Below are 12304 nucleotides of genomic sequence, written 5' to 3'. Positions count from 1 at the left end.
AAAAAAAAAACCCAACAACAAACCACCACCACCACCACAAATAAAAAGGAAAAAACCACTGGCAATACAAATCATATTCCAGTTTCTACGTGGAAATTGTAGGTCTCAAATACTAAATATATATACGCACAGGTGTAGGTTTTTCTCTAATCAAATATATACCACAATACATAAGCGAGCCCTTTTCTAATCTAATCAAGAGACGGAATCTCTCCAAATGATACTGACTTAACTCAAAAAGTTCTTGAAATTCCTCATCTGGAACTGCCTTCAAGAACTGCTGAGCACCTGGGTGGCTCAGTTGGTTGAGCGTCTGACTTCAGCTAAGGTCATGATCTCGAGGCTCGTGAGTTCGAGCCCTCCGTCGGGCTCTGGGCCGACAGCTCAGAGCCAGGAGTCTGCTTGTTCTTCTGTGTCTCCCTCTCTCTCTACCCCTAACCCAGTCGCATTCTGTCTCTCTCTCAAAAATAAACAAACATTAAAAAAAAAAAAAACTGCTAAGATAAGAACACTTAAGATAAACATGTCTCAATTTATATCCACAACATTATTGATATTTAGGCTAACCATTCTATTTCAGAATCATTTAAAAATGAAGAACAATTTCAAAAGGTAATGATCTGTCAGATTTCTTAAATTATTTTTTAACGTTTATTTATTTTTGAGATGGAGACTGACAGATCATGAGCGGGGGAGGGGCAGAGAGAGGGAGACACAGAATCCAAAACAGGTTTCAGGCTCCAAGCTGTCATCACAGAGCCTGATGTGGGGCTCAAACTCACAGACCACACGATCATGACTGAGTGGAAGTCGGACACTTAACTGAGCCACTCAGGCACCCCAGAAAGATTATTTTTTAAAATGACATTCTCTGAAGATTATTCTAAAAGTCAAACTCTGAAACATAATGATCATCACAGAAATAAATTAATGTTCTGAGATTTATATGTTCTTAAAGGGGAAAACAATTAGGTTTTATAAATTCTAATAAGTATCTTGTTATAGTATTAAATCTCTTTGACTTATCATGTATTACCTGCTAAGCAACTAAAAACCAGCAAATTCCCTGAAAACTTTTAGGGACTATACACCATGGGGTAGTCTTAAAAGGTCCCCAAATCCTTTGATACTTCCTCTCTGCAAGAAGTGGAACTCAATTCCCTTCTCCTTAAGTGCTGACTGTACCAAGTGACTTGTCTTTAATGAATAAGACAAAGTAGAAGCACCAGCATACAACTTCGCTGGCTAGGTCACAAAGTGCACTGGGACCTCCTCCTTGCTCTCTCTTGGATAGCTCACTCCAAGGGAAACGGACTGCCATGTTGTGAAAACATTCAAGCAGCCACTGAGGAGGCCACACAACAAGAAATTGAAGGACATCCTGCCAAAAGTCATTTGCATGAGCCACCCTGACAGATCCTCTGGTTCCAATCAAGCCTTTAAGCTGACTGCAGCCCGTACCAACATCCTAACTGCAACTGACCAGGAGACCCTGAGCCAGAACCACGTAGCTAAGCTGCTCCCAAATCCCTAACCACTAAGTTTTGGGATCACTTGTTACACAGCAAGAGATAACGAATAGAAATGGAAAGAATAAACTACCTTATAAAGTTCCTTCTCATCCTTTTCGGTCTTCAATTGACATTCCAGTTGTTCTCTTTCACACTGTGTCTTCCTGAGTTTATCCTTTAAACTGAATTAAAGTGACATTAATACAGACCCAAAAAAACCTTCTTTAAAACATTTTTGGAACATAAAGTTATTTTTTAAAACCATCAGAAATACCTGTCTAATTCAGTTTCTTTTTCAATCGCTTTATGTGTCACTGACACAATATCTTCCTCAAGCTGGAGAGCTTTGGACGTAGCATCATTGTATCTCTTCTTAAACTCTTCATTTTCCGTTCTTAAACTTTGTGATACTTCAACAAGACCCTTAGAAACAACAAGGAGTATTTTGGGAAATGTAATTTCTATGACAAATTTGCAAATCTTTAAGAAATCTATGTATTCTTAAATTGTTAATCCCACATTTGTCCCCTCTAAAGTTTATAAACTAGATTAAAAACTAAACCTGAAACGGAAATATACATTCAACTTTATATATACCAAATGAAACAATTATTAATTTCCTTTCCAGACTTCTCAACCACCAATTGTTGATTTCACAAACTTCTCCACCAGAGGGCAGGCAACAAAAAATGAGAGAAAACATTTTAAACTGGTCACTTTCATTTTTGACATCCTGTTTTTCAATGCTACTCCAGTGACAAATCAGGTTTCAAATGATACTACCAAGGTTAACAACTTATTACAGCACAGAATGCTAAGTGCCACTGATAATTATACCAAAGCACTAAGTTAAGATACATGTCTAAAGCAAGGTTCCTAATGATCCTGCCACTGTGGCTCAGAGGCCTGAACAAATACTCAAAGAAACTGAAATACAAAAGTAGTAAATGCAGTTAAAAAAAAAAAAAAAAATTACTTCTATTTAAAATAGAATATTCCACTTTGGACAAATAATTTAAAAGTTTAAAAAAATTTTAACACATCAAGACATTTAACTTATAAGAACTTGGTCAAGCTCCTCGCTAAGCCCAATTTATGTCTGTAAAATGAAGATAATAAAGCCTCTTCTCCCTCACTTTATAAAATCATGAGAATCAAATGTATCAGTGCATATGAAAGTACTGTTATGGAAAACTATACCTCAAAGAACTGATAAATTAAAACAAACTGGTTTTGTTAAAAAATACTTTTAAAACTTTCCACATATAAAAGTACCACCCATCTAGGCAACAGCAGAAGCTAAAGGAAAGCACCAGTCTTACAATTTAAATGTAACAAATGTTATACAGTATTTACAAACAACTTTTTCATAAAGTCAGCCAAATTTTTTACTTATAAGGGAAATACCACTTTAAATATATCACTAAAATATAAAAATTGCTCCAGCCCCATACTGGGTGTAGAGATTACTTAAGAATATGAAAATTGCTATGTTGCATCTTCATTAAAAAGCTCATCACAATAATGGTCAGATACACTCTCTTGGTTTTATTTTTGCTCAAAGCAAATGTTTACTGAATCTGCAACATTAACTAAAGACTGTCATACAAAAAAACTAAATGCTTGTCTGATTCCAATGACCACAGAAAGCAAATAATATTTATTCCCTCTGCTGTAAACTGCTGTCAATATCCAAGGATTCTTGCAAAATCTGACACATTTTTCATTTATTTGTCTTGCTCATTTATAAAGATAGCCAGAGAGGTTTCTTTTTTTTTTTTTTTTTTGCAAGTTGCTTGGTGGATTTTTATTTTTTTATTTTTTTTTTTATAATATATGAAATTTATTGTCAAATTGGTTTCCATAAAACACCCAGTGCTCATCCCAAAAGGTGCCCTCCTCAATACCCATCACCCACCCTCTCCTCCCTCCCACCCCCCCATCAACCCTCAGTTTGTTCTCAGTTTTTAACAGTCTCTTATGCTTTGGCTCTCTCCCACTCTAACCTCTTTTTTTTTTTTTTTTTTTTCTTTTTTCCTCCCCCTCCCCCATGGGTTCCTGTTAAGTTTCTCAGGATCCACATAAGAGTGAAACCATATGGTATCTTTCTCTGTATGGCTTATTTCACTTAGCATCACACTCTCCAGTTCCATCCACGTTGCTACAAAAGGCCATATTTCATTTTTTCTCATTGCCATATAGTATTCCATTGTGTATATAAACCACAATTTCTTTATCCATTCATCAGTTGATGGACATTTAGGCTCTTTCCATAATTTGGCTATTGTTGAGAGTGCTGCTATGAACATTGGGGTACAAGTGCCCCTATGCATCAGTACTCCTGTATCCCTTGGATAAATTCCTAGCAGTGCTATTGCTGGGTCATAGGGTAGGTCTATTTTTAATTTTCTGAGGAACCTCCACACTGCTTTCCAGAGCGGCTGCACCAATTTGCATTCCCACCAACAGTGCAAGAGGGTTCCCGTTTCTCCACATCCTCTCCAGCATCTATAGTCTCCTGATTTGTTCATTTTGGCCACTCTGACTGGCGTGAGGTGATACCTGAGTGTGGTTTTGATTTGTATTTCCCTGATAAGGAGCGACGCTGAACATCTTTTCATGTGCCTGTTGGCCATCCGGATGTCTTCTTGAGAGAAGTGTCTATTCATGTTTTCTGCCCATTTCTTCACTGGGTTATTTGTTTTTCGGGTGTGGAGTTTGGTGAGCTCTTTATAGATTTTGGATACTAGCCCTTTGTCCGATATGTCATTTGCAAATATCTTTTCCCATTCCGTTGGTTGCCTTTTAGTTTTGTTGGTTGTTTCCTTTGCTGTGCAGAAGTTTTTTATCTTCATAAGGTCCCAGTAATTCACTTTTGCTTTTAATTCCCTTGCCTTTGGGGATGTGTCGAGTAAGAGATTGCTACGGCTGAGGTCAGAGAAGTCTTTTCCTGCTTTCTCCTCTAAGGTTTTGATGGTTTCCTGTCTCACATTCAGGTCCTTTATCCATTTTGAGTTTATTTTTGTGAATGGTGTGAGAAAATGGTCTAGTTTCAACCTTCTGCATGTTGCTGTCCAGTTCTCCCAGCACCATTTGTTAAAGAGGCTGTCTTTTTTCCATTGGATGTTCTTTCCTGCTTTGTCAAAGATGAGTTGGCCATACGTTTGTGGGTCTAGTTCTGGGGTTTCTATTCTATTCCATTGGTCTATGTGTCTGTTTTTGTGCCAATACCATGCTGTCTTGATAATGACAGCTTTGTAGTAGAGGCTAAAGTCTGGGATTATGATGCCTCCTGCTTTGGTCTTCTTCTTCAAAATTCCTTTGGCTATTCGGGGCCTTTTGTGGTTCCATATGAATTTTAGGATTGCTTGTTCTAGTTTCGAGAAGAATGCTGGTGCAATTTTGATTGGGATTGCATTGAATGTGTAGATAGCTTTGGGTAGTATTGACATTTTGACAATATTTATTTTTCCAATCCATGAGCAGGGGATGTCTTTCCATTTCTTTAAATCTTCTTCAATTTCCTTCACAAGCTTTCTATAGTTTTCAGCATACAGATCCTTTACATCTTTGGTTAGATTTATTCCTAGGTATTTTATGCTTCTTGGTGCAATTGTGAATGGGATCAGTTTCTTTATTTGTCTTTCTGTTGCTTCATTGTTAGTGTATAAGAATGCAACTGATTTCTGTACATTGATTTTGTATCCTGCGACTTTGCTGAATTCATGTATCAATTCTAGCAGACTTTTGGTGGAGTCTATCGGATTTTCCATGTATAATATCATGTCATCTGCAAAAAGCGAAAGCTTGACTTCATCTTTGCCAATTTTGATGCCTTTGATTTCCTTTTGTTGTCTGATTGCTGATGCTAGAACTTCCAGCACTATGTTAAACAACAGCGGTGAGAGTGGGCATCCCTGTCGTGTTCCTGATCTCAGGGAAAAAGCTCTCAGTTTTTCCCCGTTGAGGATGATGTTAGCTGTGGGCTTTTCATAAATGGCTTTTATGATCTTTAAGTATGTTCCTTCTATCCCGACTTTGTCAAGGGTTTTTATTAAGAAAGGGTGCTGGATTTTGTCAAAGGCCTTTTCTGCATCGATTGACAGGATCTTATGGTTCTTCTCTTTTTTTTTTGTTAATGTGATGTATCAAGTTGATTGATTTGCGAATGTTGAACCAGCCCTGCATCCCAGGAATGAATCCCACTTGATCATGGTGAATAATTCTTTTTATATGCCGTTGAATTCAATTTGCTAGTATCTTATTGAGAATTTTTGCATCCATATTCATCAGGGATATTGGCCGGTAGTTCTCTTTTTTTACTGGGTCTCTGTCTGGTTTAGGAATCAAAGTAATACTGGCTTCATAGAATGAGTCTGGAAGTTTTCCTTCCCTTTCTATTTCTTGGAATAGCTTGAGAAGGATAGGTATTATCTCTGCTTTAAACGTCTGGTAGAACTCCCCTGGGAAGCCATCTGGTCCTGGACTCTTATTTGTTGGGAGATTTTTGATAACCGATTCAATTTCTTCGCTGGTTATGGGTCTGTTCAAGCTTTCTATTTCCTCCTGGTTGAGTTTTGGAAGAGTGTGGGTGTTCAGGAATTTGTCCATTTCTTCCAGGTTGTCCAATTTGTTGGCATATAATTTTTCATAGTATTCCCTGATAACTGTTTGTATCTCTGAGGGATTGGTTGTAATAATTCCATTTTCATTCATGATTTTATCTATTTGGGTCATCTCCCTTTTCTTTTTGAGAAGCCTGGCTAGAGGTTTGTCAATTTTGTTTATTTTTTCAAAAAACCAACTCTTGGTTTCGTTGATCTGCTCTACAGTTTTTTTTAGACTCTATATTGTTTATTTCTGCTCTGATCTTTATTATTTCTCTTCTTCTGCTGGGTTTAGGCTGCCTTTGCTGTTCTGCTTCTATTTCCTTTAGGTGTGCTGTTAGATTTTGTATTTGGGATTTTTCTTGTTTCTTGAGATAGGCCTGGATTGCAATGTATTTTCCTCTCAGGACTGCCTTCGCTGCGTCCCAAAGCGTTTGGATTGTTGTATTTTCATTTTCGTTTGTTTCCATATATTTTTTAATTTCTTCTCTAATTGCCTGGTTGACCCACTCATTCGTTAGTAGGGTGTTCTTTAACCTCCATGCTTTTGGAGGTTTTCCAGACTTTTTTCTGTGGTTGATTTCAAGCTTCATAGCATTGTGGTCTGAAAGTATGCATGGTATAATTTCAATTCTGGTAAACTTATGAAGGGCTGTTTTGTGACCCAGTATATGATCTATCTTGGAGAATGTTCCATGTGCACTCGAGAAGAAAGTATATTCTGTTGCTTTGGGATGCAGAGTTCTAAATACATCTGTCAAGTCCATCTGATCCAATGTCTCATTCAGGGCCCTTGTTTCTTTATTGATCGTGTGTCTAGATGATCTATCCATTTCTGTAAGTGGGGTGTTAAAGTCCCCTGCAATTACCACATTCTTATCAATAAGGTTGCTTATGTTTATGAGTAGTTATTTTATATATTTGGGGGCTCCGGTATTCGGCGCATAGACATTTATAATTGTTAGCTCTTCCTGATGGATAGACCCTGTAACTATTATATAATGTCCTTCTTCATCTCTTGTTACAGCCTTTAATTTAAAGTCTAGTTTGTCTGATATAAGTATGGCTACTCCAGCTTTCTTTTGGCTTCCAGTAGCATGATAAATAGTTCTCCATCCCCTCACTCTCAATCTAAAGGGGTCCTCAGGTCTAAAATGAGTCTCTTGTAGACAGCAAATAGATGGGTCTTGTTTTTTTATCCATTCTGATACCCTATGTCTTTTGGTTGGCGCATTTAATCCATTTACATTCAGTGTTATTATAGAAAGATACGGGTTTAGAGTCATTGTGATGTCTGTATGTTTTATGCTTGTAGTGATGTCTCTGGTATTTTGTCTCACAGGGTCCCCCTTAGGATCTCTTGTAGGGCTGGTTTAGTGGTGACAAATTCCTTCAGTTTTTGTTTGTTTGGGAAGACCTTTATCTCTCCTTCTATTCTAAATGACAGACTTGCTGGATAAAGGATTCTCGGCTGCATATTTTTTCTGTCTAGCACACTGAAAATCTCGTGCCAATTCTTTCTGGCCTGCCAAGTTTCAAAAGAGAGATCAGTCACGAGTCTTATAGGTCTCCCTTTATATGTGAGGGCACGTTTACCCCTTGCTGCTTTCAGAATTTTCTCTTTATCCTTGTATTTTGCCAGTTTCACTATGATATGTCGTGCAGAAGATCGATTCAAGTTACGTCTGAAGGGAGTTCTCTGTGCCTCTTGGATTTCAATGCCTTTTTCCTTCCCCAGTTCAGGGAAGTTCTCAGCTATTATTTCTTCAAGTACCCCTTCAGCACCTTTCCCTCTCTCTTCCTCCTCTGGGATACCAATTATGCGTATATTATTTCTTTTTAGTGTATCACTTAGTTCTCTAATTTTCCCCTCATACTCCTGGATTTTTTTTATCTGTCTCTCAGCTTCCTCTTTTTCCATAACTTTATCTTCTAGTTCACCTATTCTCTCCTCTGCCTCTTCAATCCGAGCTGTGGTGGTTTCCATTTTGTTTTGCATTTCATTTAAAGCGTTTTTCAGCTCCTCGTGACTGTTCCTTAGTCCCTTGATCTCTGTAGCAAGGGATTCTCTGCTGTCCTGTATACTGTTTTCAAGCCCGGCGATTAATTTTATGACTATTATTCTAAATTCACTTTCTGTTATATTATTTAAATCCTTTTTGATCAGCTCATTAGCTGTTGTTATTTCCTGGAGATTCTTCTGAGGGGAATTCTTCCACTTGGTCATTTTGGATAGTCCCTGGCGTGGTGAGGACCTGCAGGGCACTTCCCCTGTGCTGTGGTGTATAACTGGAGTTGGTGGGCGGAGTCGCAGTCAGACCTGATGGCCGCCCCCAGCCCACCGCTGGGGCCACAGTCAGACTGGTGTGTGCCGTCTCTTCCCCTCTCCTAGGGGCGGGATTCACTGTGGGGTGGTGTGGCCAGTCTGGGCTACTTGCACACTGCCAGGCTTGTGATGCTGGGGATCTGGCGTATTAGCTGGGGTGGGTAGGCAAGGTGCACAGGGGCAGGAGGGGCAGGCTTAGCTCGCTTCTCCTTAGGTGATCCACTTCAGGAGGGGCCCTGTGGCAGCGGGAGGGAGTCAGATCCGCTGTCGGAGGTTTGGCTCCGCAATAGCACAGAGTTGGGGGTTTGCACGGAGCGAGCAAGTTCCCTGGCAGGAACTGGTTCTCTTTGGGATTTTGGCTGGGGGATGGGCGGGGGAGATGGCACTGGCGAGCGCCTTTGTTCCCCACCAAACTGAGCTCTGTCGTCCGGGGGCTCAGCAGCTCTCCCTCCCTTTGTCCTCCAGCCTTCCCACTTTCCGAGCAGAGCTGTTAACTTAGGACCTCCCAGACGCTAAGTCGCGCTTGCTGTCGGAACACAGTCCATCAGGCCCCTCCGCTTTTTCCAGCCACACTCGGGGGCTCTGCTTGGCTGGCGAGCCGCCCCTCCGCCCCGGCTCCCTCCCGCCAGTCCGTGGAGCATGCACCGCCTCGCCGCCCTTCCTACCCTCTTCCGTGGGCCTCTCGTCTGCGCTTGGCTCCGGCGACTCCGTTCTGCTAATCCTCTGGCGGTTTTCTGGGTTATTTAGGCAGGTGTAGGTGGAATCTAATTGATCAGCAGGACGCGCGGTGAGCCCAGCATCCTCCTATGCCGCCATCTTCCTAGTCCTCCACCGCCAGAGAGGTTTCTAATAGCTGTGTTTTGTTTTCTTTTTTTTAATTTTGTATTGCTGGTTTTACCAAATGCTCTTTTTGCACAGTAAATAGCTTACAGATTTAATCTAGGTATTTCTTCCTAAAACAAAGATTAGATTGCCTAGAAGCAAAAACTAGTTTCTGAATCTGTAACTAATGAAGTTCTATATCAGGTAAACAGCATTCTAAAAAATGTATGGGCCAAGAATCAGAAGATTCATAAGCAACTAAATGCAAAATATTAACTAACTGCTTTACCTATGAGCTAAGTTAACTCTACAGTGAGTCACAAATTAATTCTAATGTAACTTGAAGAGTCTTAACATCTTTCTCCAGTACCCATTAAAGCACCTAATAGCTTCTCAGAATCCATACCGATTTTCTAATGGCATGAAAATGCTTGAGATTCTTTTTCAGGCCTCTAGTTCCCATGTCTGAGTGAAGCATATAGCATCTCAATATGGCTAGGTCCTTCTTAGCATGAAAATGACATTAAAGTCTGTAGTAGTACACACAAACTAAAACTCCTGCTTTCTTTCAAAAACCAACTTTTTAAAAAAGAATTTAGAACACAATCTTTGAAAAGCACTTGAAATTTAAGATAAATATTCAGTCAATATTTGCAAATCATGCCCCAAAACATAATTCTAATATTAAAGTAAAACTTAAGCAGATTAAGTCTGCTACACTGTGTACCAAGATAAGAACAATTACAACAATGGAGACAAAAGGAGATTAAGGGATTTGGACATTCCAAATTCATGTAGCTGACTTCATCCCCTCCTCTGAGATTAAAGAATCCCTGCTACCACGAGCCACTATTAGCAATTCCTTCAAGTCAACTCTCAAATATGAACCAGATAAAAATAAATAAATAAGCCAGCCAGCCACTTGGGTGGCTAAGCACACACTAAAAAAATCTGAAGTAACAGAACATACTTATTCTCATGTTTAAAAAAACACCAAATTCTGATTTCAAATGAATACAATCTGAAAAAAAACAGATATAATATTAGGACAACTGGGGTGCCTGGGTAGCTCAGTGGGTTGAGCAACTGACTCTTAATTTTGGCTCAGGTCATGATCTCACCATCATGGGATCGAGTCCAATATAGGGCTCCAGACTGAGCTTGGGGCCTGCTTGGGATTCTTGCTCCCTCTCTGCCTCTCTTCCCCCCTCAAAATAAATAAATATTATCATGGACAACTATTTCGAAAAAGTATTCTGGATTCAAATGTATACAGTGGTAAAATTTAGTAAATTAGTAACTGAATGCTCTAAACAGCAAATTATTGGCAAATGGATTATGTTATTGGGGCCCTTGGGTGGCTCAGTTGGTTAAGCATCTGACTTCAGCTCAGGTGTTGATCTCAAGGTTCATGAGTTTGAGCCCCACATCAGGCTCTGCAAGGACAGCAGGCAGCCTGCTTTGGATTCTCTTTTCTCTTTCTCTCTCTCGCCCTTCCCCCACTTATGCTCTCTCTCTCAAAAATAAACATTTTAAAGGATTATGTTTTTTATGGAAATTGTTAGATTTTAAAATGAACCTTACTCATCTGACTTAATCTGGCTTTTCTCAAACACTCTGCTTCCTGAAATCAACTAAAACACTGAGCTATATACAGTTATCTACATAGAATATAAGTGCATCTTCTCTGGTTTCTAGAAACATACCAAAGATATAATTAACAATGTTCAATAACATCTTCACGGCATTAAAATGACAGGATAAAAGACAAAATAAATAATAATTAGGCAATTCCTCTTTCATTAACACTGCCCCCATAAATACAACCTGTTCAGGTTACAGTTGGGTTATTTGTTTTTGTAAACTAATCTGAAATAAGTTATTTTAGCATGTTTATTTCAGTTTATTTTTTATTTTTGTTTTAGAGAGAGTGCTAGCAGGGGAGAAGGGCAGAGGAGAGAGAGAATCTTAAGCAGGCTCCATGCTGAGCTCAGAGCCCAACAAAGGGCTCAATCCCATGACCCTGGGATCATGACCTGAGCCAAAATCAAGAGTCAATGCCCAACCGACTGAGCCACCTAGGCGCCCTTCAGTTTATTTTAGATCTCTGAATTAAAATATCTTTAAAAGTTAAAAATTCATATAATCTCTTCGGTAACAAATTTATCTTGAGAAAAACTTATACTTTATTTGAGGAGCAACAACAAATTCACTTAAAAAAATCTGCATCAAGAATAACTATTCTTCTTTTCCAAGACTACTTCTGTCGAAAATCTGCTAAGAGCAAATACACTTATATTCTACCTTTATAATACTAGATTCAAAGGATTAAATTTTTTGGTTAGAGCTAAAAGGGAAGCTAGCCTACAAAGAAATTTATTGTTTAAGTTATTTCCTGAACACATATACATTCCAGAGACAAGTAATTTTTAATTTTTTTAACATTTTATTTTTTGAGAGACAAAGAGGGACAGAGCATGAGCAGGGGAGCGGCAGACAGAGAGGGACACACAGAATCTGAAGCAGGCCCCAGGTTCTGAGCTGTCAGCACAGAGCCCAATGCAGGGCTTAAACCCACAAACGCAAGATCATAACCTAAGCCAAAGTCAGACATTCAACTGACTGAGCCAACCGGGCACCCCATCCACAGACAAATAATTTTTAAATTAGATTTCATGTGTATTTATTAGTAAGGGAATATGAAAAAAAAATAGGACAGTATAATTTTACTTACACTGTCTTTTAATGAAACTGAATGATTTCTGTGTATTCCATTATAATGCTTGTTACACATGGATATGTAACATATTTACACACAGATCAACGGAACAGAATAAAGAAAAGAGAAATAAACCAATGCATATATGGTCAATTAATTCATGGAAAAGGAGCCAAGAATATACAACGGGGAAAAAACAATCTCTTCTCTAAATGGTGTTGGGAAAAGTGGACAGCTACATGCCAAAGAATGAAACTGAACTACTACCTTACACCACATACAACAAATCAACTCAAAGACTTAAGACCTGAAACCATGA

General features: G+C 39.0%; 1 protein-coding gene across 2 annotated transcripts in view; it reads right to left on the bottom strand.

Moving 5' to 3' along the window:
• TAX1BP1 (Tax1 binding protein 1) overlaps positions 1-12304 on the bottom strand; it is a 97172-nt gene that overhangs the window by 47937 nt on the left and 36931 nt on the right. For both annotated transcript variants that reach the window (XM_045495168.1, XM_045495169.1), the window contains exons 6-7: positions 1786-1934; positions 1603-1693 (exon numbers count right to left, since the gene is read on the bottom strand). In XM_045495168.1, coding sequence (XP_045351124.1) covers positions 1603-1693; positions 1786-1934 — 240 coding nt within the window. The remainder of the gene's footprint in view (positions 1-1602; positions 1694-1785; positions 1935-12304) is intronic.

This window comes from Leopardus geoffroyi, chromosome A2 (genome assembly GCF_018350155.1).
Source record: "Leopardus geoffroyi isolate Oge1 chromosome A2, O.geoffroyi_Oge1_pat1.0, whole genome shotgun sequence".
Classification (NCBI taxonomy): domain Eukaryota; kingdom Metazoa; phylum Chordata; class Mammalia; order Carnivora; family Felidae; genus Leopardus; species Leopardus geoffroyi.
The sequence above is the reverse complement of the archived record's forward strand: the minus strand, read 5'-3'. Positions and strand labels throughout refer to the sequence as shown.